This window comes from Nothobranchius furzeri, chromosome 3 (assembly GCF_043380555.1).
Source record: "Nothobranchius furzeri strain GRZ-AD chromosome 3, NfurGRZ-RIMD1, whole genome shotgun sequence".
NCBI lineage: Eukaryota > Metazoa > Chordata > Actinopteri > Cyprinodontiformes > Nothobranchiidae > Nothobranchius > Nothobranchius furzeri.
In genome coordinates, this window is record NC_091743.1 from 83828592 (window position 1) to 83848119 (window position 19528).

Below are 19528 nucleotides of genomic sequence, written 5' to 3' on the forward strand. Positions count from 1 at the left end.
TGTAGTCAATAATTTGGCACTTTAGTGCATCTTAGTTAAAATTTAAATATTCCGCCTAAAACTGTCAGTGCTGCGCCCTCTTCAGGTAAAAACTCCACACTACATTTTAATTTTAATCTGTCACTGCTATTGGCTAATGGGCTCGACACACGGGAGGCCACATCGCCTGTCCTCCATTCATTTTCAATGAGACATGCGCGATAATCGCGGGTCTCCCTCCTACCAAGCGAAACGCGAAAAACGTGCGTGTGAAATTTTGCGCTCGTGCACGTGTCGTGCACAGGCGACCTAGCGACGCGATCCCAGAAAGTTGAAACATTTTCAACTTTTCATCGCTGTCGCTCGGACGAGGACCAATCAACGGAGGTTTAATTCACTGACCAATGAGCGGACAGGATGCTCCGTACATCTCCAAGCAAACATGGAGGAGAAGTTGATTATTATTGTTTTATTTAGTAAAATCAGAAGTAAGATTTCACATAACTCTAACAGCACCTTGTGAAATATCATATCTACCGCTTTTTTAAACTCTGAACCGCTTAAATAACCTTAATTCCCTCCAACCTGACACAGCCAAACAAAACAACAGAAGTTTTGATTTCGCCATGAAACAGAACGCGTAGACGGCTTTGCCGCTGGCCGCGGATCGCCTCCCGTGTGTCAGGTAATAAAAGCGACGGCGACAAATTTCGCGGATCGCGGTCGTTTGTCGCCTCCCGAGTGTCGAGCCCATAAGAGGTATCCTATGACATTAGCTGGTACCATATGCTGTTGTGAGCCTGTTTGTGTGTATTTGTTAGAAGCTCCTCCCTCTCGATCTGCCAGGCAACACCATTTGTTGCATTTTTCAAACAGGAAGTGGGAACGCAGCAATACTCTGGTAGGGGGTGACTTGCTCTTTAAGGCTCATCGGCAAGGGGGAAGTACAGAGATAGTTTATTTTTAAATATCTGAGTTCCAAAGTTGACCTGTTTCTATTTAGATTTCAACAAACATAAAAAAGAATTTTCTGTTTCCATGTGGTTTTACTTTAGTGTTATTAAAAATGTATATGTAAAACATTTAGCATGAAACCTAGCTTTTAAATCATAGTACATAAATATAGGTTTAGTTCAGTGGGAAGAGCAGTGGTTTATGGTTTACACATCTATAAGCTGTGTTAGAATAGATAAAATAAAATAAAGCATCTATAAATATTCATACTGGTCCTGAGATCCAAAATACAACAAAATAAGAAAACAGCAACATGAAGACAAACAAAATGACAAAAGTAGCCATTTAAGAAAAAATATTTTACAAAAGCAGAAAAAAAGTTGGCACAAAAACATAAAAACTCAACAACATACAACAAAAAGATTATCTTATCTTCTGTTATCACATTATCTATTATATTTTGGTAAATAAATAAGTATTTTGTTGCTTATTTATTGTTTTGTGAGATATATTTTCCCAAAAGTCTGGCTTAACGTAAACCTTGTTTTATTTTGTTAAATGTTTAGGATGAATTTACTTTGACTGTCAAACCCAATGCTTTTCTTAGTGTAGGGTTTCAGTTTTTTTTTCCTGTTTATGTTTTGTTTGTACTTTTGAAAATGTTGGTCTTCAGATTTTTTTAAAACAGCTGTTAGGTGCTTCATTTATTTTCTTTCTCAGTTTTATTTTGACGTAATTTTTTACTTTTGTGTGTATAAAATGAGTTTTCGGTCATTAGTACTGTTTGTGCTCTATTTGGTTGTATTTTGGACCACGGTGACATCAGAAACCAGCTGACTGCTGCAGAGTTTCCCTCTCACACAAGGAATTTACGACTTGAGGTTTAAAAATGTTTCACTGAACCAAAAGTAGTTGTCCATAGGGGCAAATACCTGTATACCTGAGGTGTGACGCAGTTTTTACTTAATCGGGTGGCAATCTAAAAATATGATCATCCGACTGATCAGCACGCACACAAAAAAGGCAGCCAAGGGGCGGCTCCAGCAGTGACATCACCAGGAAGCAGCTCATGCAGGCGTGCAGCTCGACAAGCCGTCAGCAGACGGGCGTGGGAAGCTTTCAGGCACACTAGCAGGTGTAAACATGCACGGACACACCCACAAGCCAAGCACACAGGTAGAGATTAGTCATCATCACACACACCGCCCACCACCACCCTGAACACACACACACACACACACACACACACAAACATGGTGGTTTTCCATTAACCTTCACACGCTACTTATCTCACCTTTCTTCAGTGTGAGCAGGCGGTTGATGAAAAGAGGAAGCATCTGATTAGTGAAAGTTAGACCATGAAGAACAAACATCAGACTCCTGGAGACAGATGAAAACCACGGAAACACTAAAACAAAATACCCAGGCACAAACGTCCCTCAACATTTTGAAGATTTATAATAAAATTTTCTCAAACACTTGGACGAAATTTCTAAAATAAACACATAAAAAATCTATAGTTTCAGACAAACAAAAAATGAGACATTTCATTCCAGAAAAAAAGGAACTAGCTTAGATATTATCATCGTTGTCTTCCTCCGCTTATCCGGGTCACGGGGGCAGCATCCCAACTAGGGAGCTCCAGACCGTCCTCTCCCCGGCCACCTCCACCAGCTCCTCCGGCAGGACCCCAAGGCGTTCCCGGACCAGATTGGAGATGTAACCTCTCCAACGTGTCCTGAGTCGACCCGGGGACCTCCTGCCGGCAGGACATGCCCGAAACACCTCCCCAGGGAGGCGTCCAGGAGGCATCCTGACCAGATGCCCAAACCACCTCAACTGACTCCTTTCAATCCGGAGGAGCAGCAGTTCTACTCCGAGTCCCTCCCGAGTGTCTGAGCTCCTCACCCTGTCTCTAAGGCTGAGCCCGGCCACCCTACGGAGGAAACTCATTTCGGCCGCTTGTATCCGCGATCTCGTTCTTTCAGTCATCACCCAAAGCTCAGGACCATAGGTGAGGATTGGGACGTAGATCGACCGGTAAATTGAGAGCCTGGCTTTCTGGCTCAGCTCCCTCTTCACCACGACAGATTGGCTCAGCGTCCGCATCGCTGCAGACGCCGAACCAATCCGCCTGTCGATCTCCCGATCCCTCCTACCCTCACTCGTGAACAAGATACCAAGATACTTAAACTCCTCCACTTGAGGTAGGACCTCTCCCCCGACCCGGAGTTGGCAAGCCACCCTTTCCCGGTCAAGAACATCTGAGACTTAGATATTATTATTATTATCTGTTTGATTGTTTTTCGGTGATGCTTTAAGATTTAACAGAAACAGCGAATGTGTAAAAAAAAAAAAAAGGAGAAAGCGAGGAACCAAGTAAATAATAACTTATGTCATCATGTATAGTGAGCTTCATCACTAGAGCCAGTAGTGCATTTAGGGTTCAGGAGCTCTAGAACAAGTCCCCGTTTCAGATCCTTTAAGGGACATTAATGAATGAAATTCCACAGTAAAGCTAAAGCCAGCCTGTTTACTTTTTACAGATTTAAACTGTGATTGTAAATTTATAATCTTATAGAGGGAAGTCAGGTGAGTTTCTTTAAACCACTTCTGGTTTCTCAGAACATCAGAGGAATAATTCCTGGGAGAAACGAGGTTTGAACTGTAAACACTGACACATCACGACTACATGTTGCTTTAACGGAGGGTGCTGTAGTGCTTTATTATGCTGGACGGATCCTTTATTACTTGTTTATTACCATTTTATCTCCTTTGTTCTCCTCTTGTTCTAAAACCTCCTGACTGACAGAAACTACACTCCCGCCCGAGAGAGAATGGCTGCCTCGGCTGAACAATTATCGACTGCAGCAGTCATTTATTCATTTATTTACAAATGGATGAATAAATCACCAGGTAAAGCTGTACATGTAAATCATCTGACTGCACAATGCGGCCCAGAGGAATACTATTACGACAGACGTGTTTAAACGCCACCCTGACTACCCGTTGCTACGGTCTGTTGTGTTTCTCTGCTTGAAGACCAACTGGTGTGTTTGTTGTTTTCTGGGGGAAGTTTGATAGAGAACACACTCTCTCTGTGAGCTGAGGAGGAACCCTGGTGTCTGACTGATGTGCTGAACACTGTGTTTGTGTTCACCTGCAGCTGCTGACTCTCTGCAGGAAGATCCTTCTTCATCTTCATCATCTCTCTGATCTGGACAACGGCGAAGGCGATGGAGACCCAGGGGGCGCCGGCCAGGACCCAGGCCGGCCTCGTCACATCCTCCTGGTCCTCTTGGTGCTTGGTCTTCCTGACCAGTAAGACAGCAGCCGGATGAGGCGGGGTTGGGCTATCGAGAGCGCCGTGGCTCTGGACAAGGTCGATGGTGGCGATGGGAACCGGGCTTGAAGGAACTGGGATGTTCTCCGCTAAGATCTGATCCTCTGTGAAACAGTAGGGAAAGGTTTTGATGTTGATAACTAATATGTATAATGTTTTACGATCTGTAGCTCTAGTTCCTATTTTTATGTTTCAAATATGATCACGCTAATTAATGGGGGCTTGTCCGGATCTTTCAAACTTTGTAGTAGGACTAGAACATCAGATTATATCAACATGTCTGTGCTGCATAACATAATGTGACACTAGCCATCTGCCAAAACATTATATATTATTATCATTATTAGAACTTTGTGGGCTAAGGATATCACATAGCATAAAAAGGTTGCTCAACTGTGGTGATGTAGATCTGAGCTGTTCTCAGTTTGAACATTTCAGCCTGTCATTAGATTTCTAATTTACACTTTAGGTCAAGGAAAACACAATTTCCATACATCTCAAGATCAGATTTTAATGTTGCCCAAAAAGGGGGGCTTGTCTGGGATCTTTAAAGTGAAAACTACGTTCATGGGCTGCAAGGACAAAATGGTGAAAAGGATTCTAGTAGTGTGATGAAATAAAAGGGTTGAAAAGGACTAATTATCTTAAAGATAAAAATGTCTCAAACCAGAAATATAACTTTTTTCTTGATCCCGTACAAGTGTACAAGCTCAATTACTGCTCTATGTAGAAGACCACATGGTAAGACGGTTACTGCCCGCCACCTCGTTATTCCATGTACAGGGAATGTTTTTCAGCAAACAAAAAACCTACAGCCTAGAATGATTGTCCTTCACAATGCACTGGATTTTTTTTTTTTAGCTGAAAACGAGGTGGGGTGGACCCATTTTATTTTTCTTAGGTGAGTGGGGAGGAGGAAAGCCTGGCTTAGTGTGTACATGGCCTTAAACTCAGACAATGTTTTAACAGATGAAATGTTTTAATTAACTTTAGTGTTACTGGCCTGTTATAAACAGGCAAAGAGGCCCTTAGTGGGTTTTAAAACAATTTTTTATAAAAAGATTGTTTTCCTCACCTTTTCCTTCAGTGTCTCCACTCAGACACTGGATCAAAGAGAAGATGAGGAGGATGACGAGGGAGGCCATGCCAATCCCTCTAAATGTCTCTGCAGCACCTAGAACAAGAACAGCGTTTTAAAATAGCTTCCAAACATGTTTACAAACCCAAAAATGACCCGCAAATCTCGACATCAGTGTTCTAAATGTCGGCCGAATAGCTGGTAGGATGTGTAATGTCCACAAATGGTCAGTTTTTCATGTACAGTTTGACCCCTTCAGTATCTGGTCATATGGAGACAGGAGTCTATATTTGTTGCCTTTAATCTACCGGATCCTGCCATTGCATCAGCTGGAGTCCGAGCCTCTCTGCAGCTCAGAACACATGATAACATACTGTCAACAAACTGTTCCCGTTTCAAGGCCTAAGCTCCCCTTATCACCTACAGGATTCCTCATGCCTCTGAATAAAGTGACTATTTTCAGCTCATATGAGTTAATCATTCGTGAAATGGAATAATAATAATGTCTTCATTAATCTGTGCTTAAATCAATAAGGTTGATTGATCTGTGTTTGAATTACTGAAGACATTATTATCACCGTACGTGACGGAGTGACGTCACTCCGTCACGCACTGTTTGCTTAGCGCTCTAACGCCATCTCGTGGCATCTCTTGTACATTACACTTAATCTGTTGAGTGAGGATGTCTGATGAGGAAGAGCTTGGTTTTCCCACTGTGAGGAAAAGAATCATCGACTCTGTTTGATGTGTGTAGGCTCTGCAGCTCTGGATGCCTGTGGCTACGATGAGTCAATCAAGGACCTTACGCTAGATGACCTATTGATGCTCTGTTTCTGGTCGGCAAGATGGCGCCTGTGTTTGGCTTCGCCGCAGTCACCGGCAAACTTTTCTCCACTAACCTCCTCTTTTCCACCTTGCTCCTGTCTGCGATCCTCTTCAGTAGTGTCCCTGCTACCATCTCCTATGATCGCCAGACTCTTTTGTCCTTCCGTTCGTTCACAATCGCCCAAGATGCACCGAGGATTTACCATCCTGTTTGTTTACCTGAGCGGCGCGCTGGCCCGGAAGCAATCGACGATCCAGAGCTGCGCACCTCTAGCGATGTTTGTCCGGTCCCGGGAAAACGTCGGAGGAAAAGAGGTAAACGAGCAGGAATCCAGGTGAGAATAAGACTTCTCTTAAAGCGTGGTTTATCTGGTAAACATCTGCGCGATGTTCCAGCTTCTTGTCCTTTGTTTGGTGACCTGAGTGCCACTTCCGCATTCCCGCTAGGCCGCGTTGGGACGCGGTTCATCCGTCCAAGTTTTTTAAGGTCGGTTTATCCTCATTGCTCAATGGTTTCTCCTCCTGTTCCCTCCATAAGTGGTTTTTATAAACACCGTGGATCTAACCATGCTAAATTACGTCCACTAATTCCAGCTGTTTATGTAGTTTCTGATTCCTCCACCACACTCAGTATGGCTCCGTTAAATTCCTGCTCTGTTAACAATAAGACCTTCCTGCTCAATGATCTAATTCTCTCTAAAAACCTGGATTTTCTGTTTCTGACTGAAGTTTGGCAGCAAACATCTGATTATTCTGCTCTGATTGAACTTTGCCCGAGTGGTTATTCTTTTCTTAGCCAGCCCCGGGGTTCTGGTCGTGGTGGAGGCCTAGCTGTTGTTTTCAGAGACTATCTTCCATGTAGCTCTACAACCTCTGGTCACTTTGCTTCCTTTGAACTGCAACTGATTAAAGTCGGGCGTAAAGACCCGTTCTACTGTGCTGTGGTCTATCGTCCACCTGGTCCAAACAGTTCTTTCCTTCAGGAGTTTAGTGACTTTCTATCCTCCACTGTGAAGCTGTCCAGACTGGTGATTGTTGGTGACTTTAACATCCACGTTGATGATGCCTCCGATCTCTTTGCCATGAATTTCTCCAGCCTCATGGACACCTTCGGCTTTACCCAGCATGTTTCTGGCCCCACACACACCAGGGGGCACACTCTAGACCTTGTTTTTACCCTGAGTCTAAATGCTGACAGTGTTTGTCCTGAGGATGTTTATATTTCAGATCACCATTGCATTTTCTTTAACTTGTCAGTTTCTGCGTCCCCACCTCCTGCTCGTCGTATGGTTAGTTCTCGTTTTCTTAATGAGAGTACAGCTAGCAATTTTTCTGCTGCTTTTGATCCACCCTGTTCTTCTGATAACAACCCAGATTCCTTAACTTCTCAGTTCAACGAGCACTGCCTCTCCATTCTGGACAACTTCTGTCCTGTCAGAACCAGATCAGTTCCTGCAGTGAACCCTACTCCCTGGTTTAATGACAGCCTTCGCAGCCTGATGCGCCAATGCAGAAAAATTGAGTGTTTGTGGAAGAAAACCCATCTCCACACCCATCTGCTGCACCTAAAGGATCTTCTGTCATCCTTTAACTCTGCAGTCAGAGACGCCAGGGTTTCCTATTTCTCCAACCTGGTGTCCCAGAGCAAAGGGAACCCCAAGGTGCTGTTTAACACCATCAGCAGCATCATGTCTCCTGCCTCTCCTACAGCCTCCATCCACTCTGTTGCAGACTGTGAGAACTTTCTGTCTTTCTTTGTGGACAAAGTCAATAAGGTTAGATCTAGCACAGTGGTTCTTAACCTTGTTGGAGGCACCAAACCCCACCAGTTTCATATGCTCATTCACTGAACCCTTCTTTAGTAAAAAATAAAATATGATTATTTTTACTGGTGCACGAAATGAATTGTGCATTAATATCACCTTGTTCAAATAACAAAACCAACACAGTGCATGAACTCAAAACAACTTACCTCAGTGTGACTTCTGCTGTTGCCTTTGAGAGACCAGTTCAGATATGCGTGGCTTCACCTTGGAAAGTGCCAGTCTCGTGTCATTTTCACAGCAAAGTCTGTTCCTTTTCTTAGTTTTTATGTCCAGCATCCTCGAAAACGATTGCTCACAAAGATATGTTGTAACAAATGGTACAAAAAAATCCAGGGCTTTCTTAGCAATAACTGGATACTTTTCCATTTGTTGACACCAAAATGTTGAGAGCGTTGTTGTTCTGAAGAGTTGCTGTTGAACCTGGCTCTGCTGAAGTTCAATGATTTCGTCGAGGTGTTCATCATTGGCATCTGCTGTCTCAATAGCAAACGTGAACGGCTGTCTCACCCATGCTGGATATGATGCTCTTGTTGGGAAGTATCCATCGAGAGACTTCATAAGCCCATCTAAGTGCGTGGCAATTGTTTGCTTCAGTTCCATGGGTACAGATATGTCTCCAAGTCCACACACATCTTCGATCTTACTTACAGTCGTCCAGAAGGGGGAAGTTTGCGAAGTTGTTGTTCTCTGCTCGTCGTTTCCATAACGGTAACTTTTTTTGAAAAGCCTTCAGGTTTTCTTCTGCTTCCATTATGTTAACTCCACCACCCTGCATCTGCTGATTTAGATGATTGAGAGCTGCGAATATATCAGCCATGTATGCTAAAATGAGAATGAACTCAGAATCTTTGAAGCAATCTGCATGACAATGTTGGTGCTCTTGCAACAACTGGGCTAATTCCACACACATGGCAAAATCACGATTCAGCACCTGTCCCCGGGATAACCACCGAACATTCGAATGGTCAAGAAGTACCTCGAATTCAGAGCCCATTTCTTTACACAGCTCACTGAAGATGCGGTGCCTCAGAGCACTATTGCGCACATAGTTCACACATTCCACTACAATTTTTAATACTTCTGCCATTTTGGGCGGCAAGGTTTTTGTTGCCAACGCATGCCTGTGCAGAATGCAATGCGTAACAATGATGTGCGGTGCGTCGGCTTTTACTAGCGCGCCAAAACCAGACTTTCTTCCCAGCATCACTGGAGCTCCATCCGTACAAACTGCAGAAACCATATCCCATGAAAGGTTGTGTTGTCTCTGAAGAAGTCATCCACAAGCTTCTTCACATCAGCTGCCTTAGTTGTTGTTGTAAGGGGCTTACAAAATAAAAACTCTTCTTTTATCATGTCGTCTTTCACATACCGTACAAGAACGGCAAGCTGGCTTAGATTGGAAACGTCGGTGGTCTTGTCGAGTTGAAGGCAGAATTTTGCCGGGCTTGAAATCAGATCCGCGACTACTTGAGCCAAGATGTCTTTACTCATGCACTCTAGTCTGTCGCTGATGGTGTCATTTGAAAGAGGAATTTGGGATAATTTACCTTCAGCCGCTGTTCCGAGTATCAGATTTGCCTTCTTTAACGCAGCTGGTTTTACGAGTGTTTCGCCAATGGTGTGCGGTTTGCCCTGCTTTGCAATCAGATAAGCAACTTCGTACGATGCTGTGAGGATCGGTTTGTTGATGGGTACAAATCCAAGAGCAGACAGAGTGGCCTTTTCGTCGAATCTGGCTCTCTTCACCTTGAATTCAGCAAGCGTTGTGTTCTTGTGTTCCCCATCTCCATGCAGCTTCAAGAAGTGTTCCTTCAGTTTTGCAGGTGCGAGACTAGAGTTGCTCAACTTGGCATTGCAAATCATGCAGATGGGACGCTGACTCCCGTCACGTTCCGTGATACATGTAAATCCATGTTTTACATATTTGTCCGACCACTTTCTTTTTTTGCCCGACATAGTTAGCATGGATTAAAATATTCCGTAAGAAATCACACGACAAACCGACAGTCACACGTTTTGGCGGTTGGAGGTGGACGTGGGGTCGGCGTCAATAACGCTAACCCAACGTCACTGACGCACACCGCTGGTCCCGACTGAGAAGGAGGTCTCACTCTGCTGCTTATCCAGCGCTCTCAAAGCGGACCTGTAGGGAGTCTCACTCAGACACATATACAGCCCATATACAGAGGTTGCACTCTGCTGCATAAACCAGCTACCTCAAAGCGGACCGGTAGGAAATCTCCGAGCAGGACGCATTCAATGACTGTGCCCACTAACTGCAGACTAGACTGAGGGGTGGACCTCTGCGGCAGAGGCTCCACCGAACCCCTGAGACCGACTCACCGAACCCCTAGGGTTCGATCGAACCCAAGTTAAGAACCACTGATCTAGCATCTCTCCTTCAGTCTTATCGCTGCCTCTCCCAACTCCAACCAGGCCCATCATCCTAGATAACTTTGCTCCTGTTTCTTTGCCTGAGTTAACCAAACTAGTTAACTCTATGAAGACCTCTGCATGCCCCCTCGACATCTTACCCTCATCTTTGTTTAAAAGTGCTTTTCAGTCCATCGGTCCCAGCGTGCTCTCTATAATAAATGCTTCTCTGGTCTCTGGTCAGGTCCCTGCTTACTTTAAGAATGCTGTAATCCACCCGCTTCTTAAAAAACCGAGTCTCGACCCCTCTCTCCACAGCAGCTTCAGACCCATCTCTAAACTTCCGTTCATCTCCAAGATCTTGGAAAAGGTTGTGGCTAAACAACTCACAGCTGCTCTTGATGAACATAACATCTACGATAGCTTCCAGTCAGGTTTTCGTAGAGCTCATTCTACTGAAACAGCTCTTCTTAGGGTCTCTAATGACCTTCTGACTCACAGTGATGCAGGGGACTGTTCTGTTCTGGTCCTGCTGGACCTGACTGCAGCCTTTGACACTGTTGACCATCACCTGCTACTGGAGAGGCTGAGAGACTGGGTCGGCCTATCAGGATCTGCTCTGGAGTGGTTCTCCTCTTATCTTTCTGATCGCTCCTTTTCTGTGGCCGTCTCCAAGTTTAGGTCCTCCACCACCTCTCTTACCCATGGTGTCCCGCAAGGTTCTGTGCTGGGGCCTCTGCTTTTCCTCCTCCATCTGCTTCCTCTTCAGCACATCCTGAGCTCCTTCAAGGGAATCTCCTACCATCTTTACACAGATGACATCCAACTGTACATCTCCTTTAAGCCCCATGAGAGGTCTAAGCTGCAGCTGTTACACACCTGCTTAGACTCTATCAAAGCCTGGATGGCTGGGAGCTTTCTTCAGCTGAATGAAGATAAGACTGAGATCCTCATCTGTGCTCAAGACAAGCTGGTTCCCAAAGTCAGAGACTCTCTTGGTCAGCTTGCTTCCCACACCAAACCTTCCGTCAGGAATCTTGGCGTGACCTTTGACCCAGCTCTCACCCTGGATTCTCATGTCAGTTCTCTTGTTCGCTCTTCCTTCTTCCATCTCAGGAACGTTGCTAAGCTGAGTCCCATTCTGTCCCGCTCTGAACTTGAGACAGTTCTCCACACCTTCATCCCCTCACGCTTAGACTACTGTAACTCTCTTTTCACGTGTCTGAGCAGAACCTCCCTGAACCGTCTACAGGTGGTTCAGAATGCCTGTGCTCGGCTTTTGACCAAGTCCTCCAAATACACCCACATCACCCCGCTTCTCCTCCAGCTTCACTGGCTGCCTGTCAACTCCAGGGTTCATTTCAAGATCCTGGTTCTGGTCTATAGGGCCCTACATGGACAAGCACCATCTTACATTGGTGATCTTCTTAGTCCCTACACCCCCAACAGGTCCCTGAGGTCCAGTGATCAAAGCCTACTGGTTGTGCAGCACCAGGCTAAAGACCAAAGGTGACAGGTCATTTGCTGCTGTGGCCCCGAGACTTTGGAACTCTCTCCCCCTGAGCCTGAGATCAGTGGACTCAGTGGTCTCCTTCAAAAAGCAGCTGAAGACTCACTTGTTCAAGCTGGCTTTTGGATGACCTTCTTCACCACTCTCTCTTTATTCTGCTCTCCCCACCTATTCCACCTTCCTCAGGATCCACTGATTTCCCTCTTTCCTATTCACTCTCTCTCTTTCTTAACATTTTTTCTTTTAAATCGCAATAGCTGATTCTTGCTCATTTTAAATATATTTTAAACATTTTCGAAATGCTTTTATATTTTTACAAATTTTTTTATTTTTTGTTTTTGTGAAGCGCCTCGTGATTTTTATCTTGAGAGGCGCTATAGAAATGATATTTTCTTCTTCTTCTTCTTCTATCTGCAGGACCACGCAGCAGCTTTGCCCAGCGAAGGTGAGAAAGTCAAAGCAGCAGCCCGCATGGAGAATCTGGGGCGGTTTGGTGTTCTTCTAGCTTATCTCTCGGACAAGGAAGCTGAGAGTCAAGTGGCTACACAAAGCGCTATGCGCACACTTTCTGAGCAAAATCAGAGAAGTGGGGCCAGCGTTCCCACTTCTGATGAGGAGTCTTGCTGGAAAGAGCTGAATAATTTTAATAATTTAATCAATTTCCCTCTGGGATTAATAAAGTATTTTTGAATTTAATTTAATTGAATAAAGCAAATGATGAGAATTCAGTGTTGTTGGATAAGAAAAACAGAGCAGAAAGCCAAGTTGCTGTTTTGGAGGATGGTAAATGGCCTGTATTTGATATAGCGCCTTCTAGAGTCCTGGAACCCCCCAAGGCGCTTTACAACACAACCAGTCATTCACCCATTCACACACAGGTGAGGATGAGCTACGATGTAGCCACAGCTGCCCTGGGGTGCACTGACAGAGGCGAGGCTGCCGAGCACTGGCGCCACCAGATCCTGAGGGTGTGTGGGAATTTGCCCAACACGTCTACATGTGTTTCGTGGATTTGGGGAAGGCGTGTGACCGTGCCCCTCGGGGGGCCCTGTGGGGGGTACTCCAGGAGTATGGGGTATCAGGCCCTCCGATACGGGCTGTTAAGTCCCTGTATGACCGGTGTCAGAGCTTGGTCCGCATTGCCGGCAGTAAGTCGGGCTCGTTCCCAGTGAGAGTTGGACTCCGCTAAGGCTGCCCTTTGTCACCGATTCTGTTCATAACCTTTATGGACAGGATTTCTAGGCACAGCCAAAGTGTGGAGGGCATCCGTTTTGGTGGCCTGGGGACCAGGTTTCTGCTTTTTGCAGATAATGTGGTCCTGTTGGCTTCTTCAGAACGTGATCTTCAGCTTTCGCTGGAGCAGTTTGCAGCCGAGTGTGAAGCAGCTGGGATGAGAATCAGCTCCTCTAAATCTGAGACCATGGTCTTGATTCGGAAAAGGGTAGAATGCCTTCTCCGGGTCAGGGATGAGGTCCTGCCCCAAGTGGAGGAGTTTAAGTATCTCGGGGTCTTGTTCACGAGTGAGGGAAAACTGGAGCATGAGATCGATAGGCGGTGCTGCATCTGCAGTGATGTCGTTGCAGTGGCGTTGTACTGATCTGTCGTGGTGAAGAGAGAGCTGAGTCAGATGGCGAAGTTCTCGATTTACCGGTCGATCTACGTTCCTACCCTCACCTATGGTCATGAGCTTTGGGTAGTGACCGAAAGAACGAGATTGCGGATACAAGCGGCCAAAATGAGTTTTCTCCGAAGAGTGGCTGGGCTTTCCCTTAGAGATAGGGTGAGAAGCTCGGTCATTCGGGAGGGGCTTGGAGTAGACCCGCTGCTCCTCCACATCGAGAGGAGCCAGTTTAGGTGGCTCGGGCATCTGGTCAGGATGCCTCCTGGACGCCTCCCTGGTGAGGTTTTCCGGGCACGTCCAACCGGGAGGAGACCTAAAGGTAGACCCAGGCCACGGTGGAGGGACTAAGTCTCTCACCTGGCCAGGGAACGCCTTGGGATTCCCCCGGAGGAGCTGGCCCAAGAGGCTGGGGAGAGGGAAGTCTGGGCCTCTCGCCTTAGGCTACTGCCCCCGCGACCCGACTCCAGATAAGCGGATGAAAATGGATGGATGGATGAGTTGATCATTCGTGAAATGGAAAAATAATAATGTCTTCATTAATCTGTGCTAAATCAATAAGGTTGATTGATCTGTGTTTGAATTACTGAAGTTTGAAATGAATTATTACATTGAATGATTTACAGTGGGGCAAAAAAGTATTTAGTCAGCCACCGATTGTGCAAGTTCTCCCACTTAAAATGATGACAGAGGTCAGTAATTTACATCATAGGTACACTTCAACTGTGAGAGACAGAATGTGAAAAAAAAATCCATGAATTCACATGGCAGGATTTTTAAAGAATTTATTTGTAAATCAGGGTGGAAAATATGTATATGGTCACTTCAAATAAGGAAAATCTCTGGCTCTCACAAACCTGTAACGTCTTCTTTAAGAAGCTTTTCTGTCCTCCACTCATTACCTGTATTAATGGCACCTGTTTGAACTCATTATCTGTATAAAAGACACCTGTCCACAGCCTCAAACAGTCATACTCCAAACTCCACTATGGCCAAGACCAAAGAGCTTTCGAAGGACACCAGGAAAATAATTGTAGACCTGCACCAGACTGGGAAGAGTGAATCTACAATAGGCAAGCAACTTGGTGTGAAAAAATCAACTGTGGGAGCAATTATCAGAAAATGGAAGACATACAAGACCACCGATAATCTCCCTCGATCTGGGGCTCCACGCAAGATCTCATCCCGTGGGGTCAAGATGATCATGAGAACGGTGAGCAAGAATCCCAGAACCACACGGGGGGACCTGGTGAATGACCTGCAGAGAGCTGGGACCACAGTAACAAAGGTCACCATCAGTAACACACTACAACGGCAGGGAATCAAATCCTGCAGTGCCAGATGTGTTCCGCTGCTGAAGCCAGTGCATGTCCAGGCCCGTCTAAAGTTTGCCAGAGAGCACATGGATGATACAGCAGAGGATTGGGAGAATGTCATGTGGTCAGATGAAACCAAAGTAGAACTTTTTGGTATAAACTCGACTCGTCGTGTTTGGAGGAAGAAGAATACGGAGTTGCATCCCAAGAACACCATACCTACTGTGAAGCATGGGGGTGGGAACATCATGCTTTGGGGCTGTCTTTCTGCTAAGGGGACAGGACGACTGATCCGTGTTAAGGACAGAATGAATGGGGCCATGTATCGTGAGATTCTGAGCCAAAACCTCCTTCCATCAGTGAGAGCTTTGAAGATGAAACGTGGCTGGGTCTTCCAACATGACAATGATCCCAAACACACCGCCTGGGCAAAAAAGGAGTAGCGCCGTAAGAAGCATTTGAAAGTCCTGGAGTGGCCTAGCCAGTCTCCAGACCTCAACTCCATAGAAAATCTGTGGAGGGAGTTGAAAGTCCGTGTTGCTCGGCGACAGCCCCAAAGCATCACTGCTCTCGAGAAGATCTGCATGAAGGAATGGGCCAAAATACCAGCTACTGTGTGTGCAAATCTGGTAAAGGCCTATAGTAATCGTTTGACCTCTGTTATTGCCAACAAAGGTTATGTTACAAGGTATTGAGTTGAATTTTTGTTCTTGACCAAATACTTATTTTCCACCATGATTTACAAATAAATTCTTTAAAAATCCTGCCATGTGAATTCATGGATTGTTTTTCACATTCTGTCTCTCACAGTTGATGAAAATTACTGACCTCTGTCATCATTTTAAGTGGGAGAACTTGCACAATCGGTGGCTGACTAAATACTTTTTTGCCCCACTGTATATATATGGTAATCAGTACTGTTTGATATGACAAGGCAATCATCATCTACACCCAGACACAAGGTGCATTAGAGATAAATTAAAGTTAAGTTAAACTCATGACAGATAGATATTTCCTTACCCCAAATGAGAGCATCCGGTATCTGAAAGAAGGCGTGATGTTCTGAGGTTCCAATTGGACACAAATTCATAATATGAGAATATTAAAACAGAGCTCACTTCTCGGTGAGTGAGTTCTAGAGAAAGCTACGGCCGTCCGGAGCGACACCTCTTTAACCCAGAGCATTTTGACAAGCTGTCAAAACCCTGCTAAAAGCTGCCTACCGCTGACTCAGCAAACGATTCCTGCAGAACACGCTGATACTGTTCCGACTCCCTAAGAGTCCTTCTAGACGCAAACAATTCCATCCATCTGTTGTGACCCGGAAACATCTCTGGACTGGAGTCAGTGCAGCGGTTATTCTACAAACCTCGGTGCCCCGAGGTCACCCCACCTTTCTGAACTCTGGATCCGCGAAGAGGGTCTTCCGAAAGGGTGAGGTAGACACAACATGAATTGCGTCTGATGAGGGTTTGATAAGAATAAACTTCCTAGTTAATGCAGACCAGGTTCTTTCCTTTTTACACCCAGAACTCAGTTCTTCTAGACACAAAGGTTCTGATAACCTCACATTCACACATAGTCACCATACATCATATTCCATCTACCTAGATCCATCCATCACAGTAATATTAGTTAACTTGTCATGTTTAATTGTTTGGAAAATAAATTCTTACTTTTAATAAACCTGACTCTCTTCTTGAATTAATACGAAGTGTCCTACAATCCCTGAATAAACAAAGAATTCTAAATCTTCTGGTTAAACATTAAAGACCAATCAGACTGGATTTCCATATTTATATGGAAATTCACATCACATTGGTCAAAGTGTAGGGTAGTATATTAAGCTTTAAAAGAACCCAAATACATACAATAATTACTACTTTACAGATGCATTGAGTCTTTCGTACCAAAATAACTGACGAACACTCCTCCCACCATGGCTCCACAACCCCGGCCAAGTCCAAGGTGCAGACCCTGCAAGATCCCCTGTGCAGACGTCCTCAGAGCCGGAGGGACAGCGGCGCTCAGGAAGGAGATACAGGCCGCCCAAACCGAGGCGTGGGTCACACCTGGACAAAACAAACAAACAAACAAACATATGCTCATGTTTTTATGATGGTGTTCAGCCCCTTGGGCTTCCGATAAGGTTGTGGAAGGTGCTTTATAAATAAAGTTGAATTGAAAACACACACACACACACACACACACACACACACACACACACACAGGTAATAAATGTTGTATTACCCCAGAACTAGAAGACTATTTACACAACAATCATCAGTGCTGTTACGGTGAACTTTAGTCAGGCTCACATTACCCCCCAGCATCACTTTCTGTTTGCGGATAAAGCACTCAACATTACCCGACCACAAAGAGACGGCGTGGGCTTGTAGAACAAGGAGAGTTCAAATCGCTGCACTGAAGACTTTTGCCTGAAGCTTCCTGGTAGCCTCCGGTGTGTGCTCTCACCACACTCGGTCTAGTTTCTTAGCTCAGATCAGAAAGGAAACTTAGAGCCTTTAGAAAAAGTTCATAAGTTTATTCTTCCCTCAGATGTCTCTAAATATCCACCGGCTCTTACTCTGCTTTTGTTTAGCTTATTTTAAATGCTACAAAAATCTTCTGCAACATTTTAATGAGTTCAGGGATGTTATTGTTGGTATGTAGAATACAAAAGTGAGCCCACGTCTCCTCCCTTTCTGGTCGGCTCACGGGTTCCCAGAAGAACAAAAACATTAATGCAACGGGGCTAAAAACGCCATTTTCTAATCCGCTTTGCCTTACGCCCTGGATCGCACATATGTTGAATTTCAATTTAAATGAGAAGTAATGATGGGTGTTTCGACCACGTCAGTAGCGTACTTTGAGATGTATCAGCTTGTAAAAATTCTTAATTAGCATGACTACAAATTAGACATCGGCATGTCGCATATGTGACGTCACCGGAGAATCTCCTCTCCCCTAGCTTAGCTGCTACTCACCACATGGCCAGATTTATGGTGGCTCTTTCTTCCTGAAGGAAGGATTTGAAGTTTGCTGAACTCACAGCCATTTTTCCTCGGTTTTTCTCCGTGTCTGGTTTGATGACGTCACTTTGGTGATGTGCATTTGTAGTCCTGGACTTCTTTTCACACAAAATCTAAAATAGCGTTTTCTCTCGTTCAAAAAGAAATTCTTTCTTGGTATCAAAACGCGTTTTTAAAGTTCACAGACATCATTTGTGAAATCCAGTGATTCCCCTACAGAGGCTCAGGCATGGCACTGCGCCACGGCTTAAATTCCAGCGCCAAGCCTCGAGGTAAGTTCGCAATGACACCCCCCCCCCCCTTACCCCCCCAATGGACAACACACGGTGGCGAAACAGTTCGACAATCAGTACCGGTACCGATTCTTAGGTACCAGGAATTGGTACCAAACCAATTCAAATGTGAAAGGTACCCATCCCTACAGCTAGTAGAAGCTAACCGTTAGCATTAGTAACTTCACCACACAGCAAAACTCCTCCAGGCTTGTGTTATTTGTGGGCATATAACATCTGTGTCACAACATAAACAGAGTCAGTAGTAGTCATGTAGCTGTTAGCCAATCAGAAGTGAGATTTCTAAATATCAGGAAATAAGACTCCAAATCCTGTCATCTGAAGCTACTTTCTCCTCCAGCTGACTCTACGTCCTCAACCAGGAGAACAAGTGCTTTCCCCTCCAGAAGACGACTTACAAGGCATTCATTCCTATAGACCACTGCACATGTACGGAAAATGTTAACATTTAAAAGCTTGATTTATGAGTGAAACCTCCATTTCAGTTTCTGAAATGAGTTTTTCTCCACTTGATGAAAACCCAAAGACTCAAAGCGATCGAATAATAAAATCCCAAATGGGATCCTGGAAGAGCTGGACTCCTTTTTGGAATGCTGCTGTAAAATAATTCAGCTGACTGAGCTCTTGTACTAAGAGGGAGTGTCTGTTTTCACAGCAGATCCTTCTGATCTGCAGGAGGAAACTCCAGACGCCTGATGGGCGACCTGTTGGACAAGCGTTCAGTTCCAGCTGCGTTCAAGAGTGCCGCCTCACCCTGCTAATAAATAAAGGCATTTACCTTGAAGGACCTCCATGGGCAGGACGATCCAGGCGTTCTTCAGGTAGGAGATGTACAGGTAACGAGCGGTGTTGCAGGCCAGGCCGATGTACAGCACTCTGGGGACGAGAGACAGGCTCAGTGTTACACTACACCAAAGAACTACAATTCCCATGTTGCCTTGCATGAATAAACCACGACAACTCAGTTACACAGGATTCTTATTTTGAAAGACTGAAGGAAGTTCTATGAGTAATTTACCTTCCTGCAGGGTATTTTGTGTATTTCCTTGAACAAGAACATTTTAACCCTTTCATACACATTTAGACTTTATTCTGGATGTATTTTACTATTTTCACAACTTTTTGACTTTAATCTGAAAACTAGGAAACAAAGTCTCTCTCTTCATTTTTGCATCATTTATGTTGCCCTACTCAAGACGCCTCAGAGACTTTATCCAAACAAAAAGTGAGAATAAAAGCAGAAAAGATGTCTGCACGATTCATCTTTGTAAGTGTAAACACAAAACGACCCGAGTGTGAAGCTGCAAGCAGGAGCGTTCCTGTTAGCAGCCGTCTCAAAACGAGGACACACCCACACTCCATCTTCTGCTCACCACCAGAA

The 19528-nt window shown here is 44.9% G+C and overlaps 1 protein-coding gene across 3 annotated transcripts in view; it reads right to left on the reverse strand.

Annotated features, from left to right (window-relative positions):
* The window catches only part of LOC107384666 (major facilitator superfamily domain-containing protein 6-A), a 30855-nt gene that overhangs the window by 5774 nt on the left and 5553 nt on the right, over window positions 1–19528 (reverse strand). The window contains exons 3-7 of one of the 3 annotated variants that reach the window (XM_015958030.3): window positions 18926–19023; window positions 16733–16894; window positions 5352–5450; window positions 4094–4380; window positions 2228–2313 (exon numbers count right to left, since the gene is read on the reverse strand). In XM_015958030.3, the coding sequence (XP_015813516.3) occupies window positions 2275–2313; window positions 4094–4380; window positions 5352–5450; window positions 16733–16894; window positions 18926–19023 (685 nt within the window). In that variant the 3' untranslated portion in view covers window positions 2228–2274. Of the gene's footprint in view, window positions 1–2227; window positions 2314–4093; window positions 4381–5351; window positions 5451–13110; window positions 13487–16732; window positions 16895–18925; window positions 19024–19528 lie in introns of those variants that run through there. The other 2 variants (XM_015958027.3, XM_070549654.1) reach the window with 2 other exon arrangements.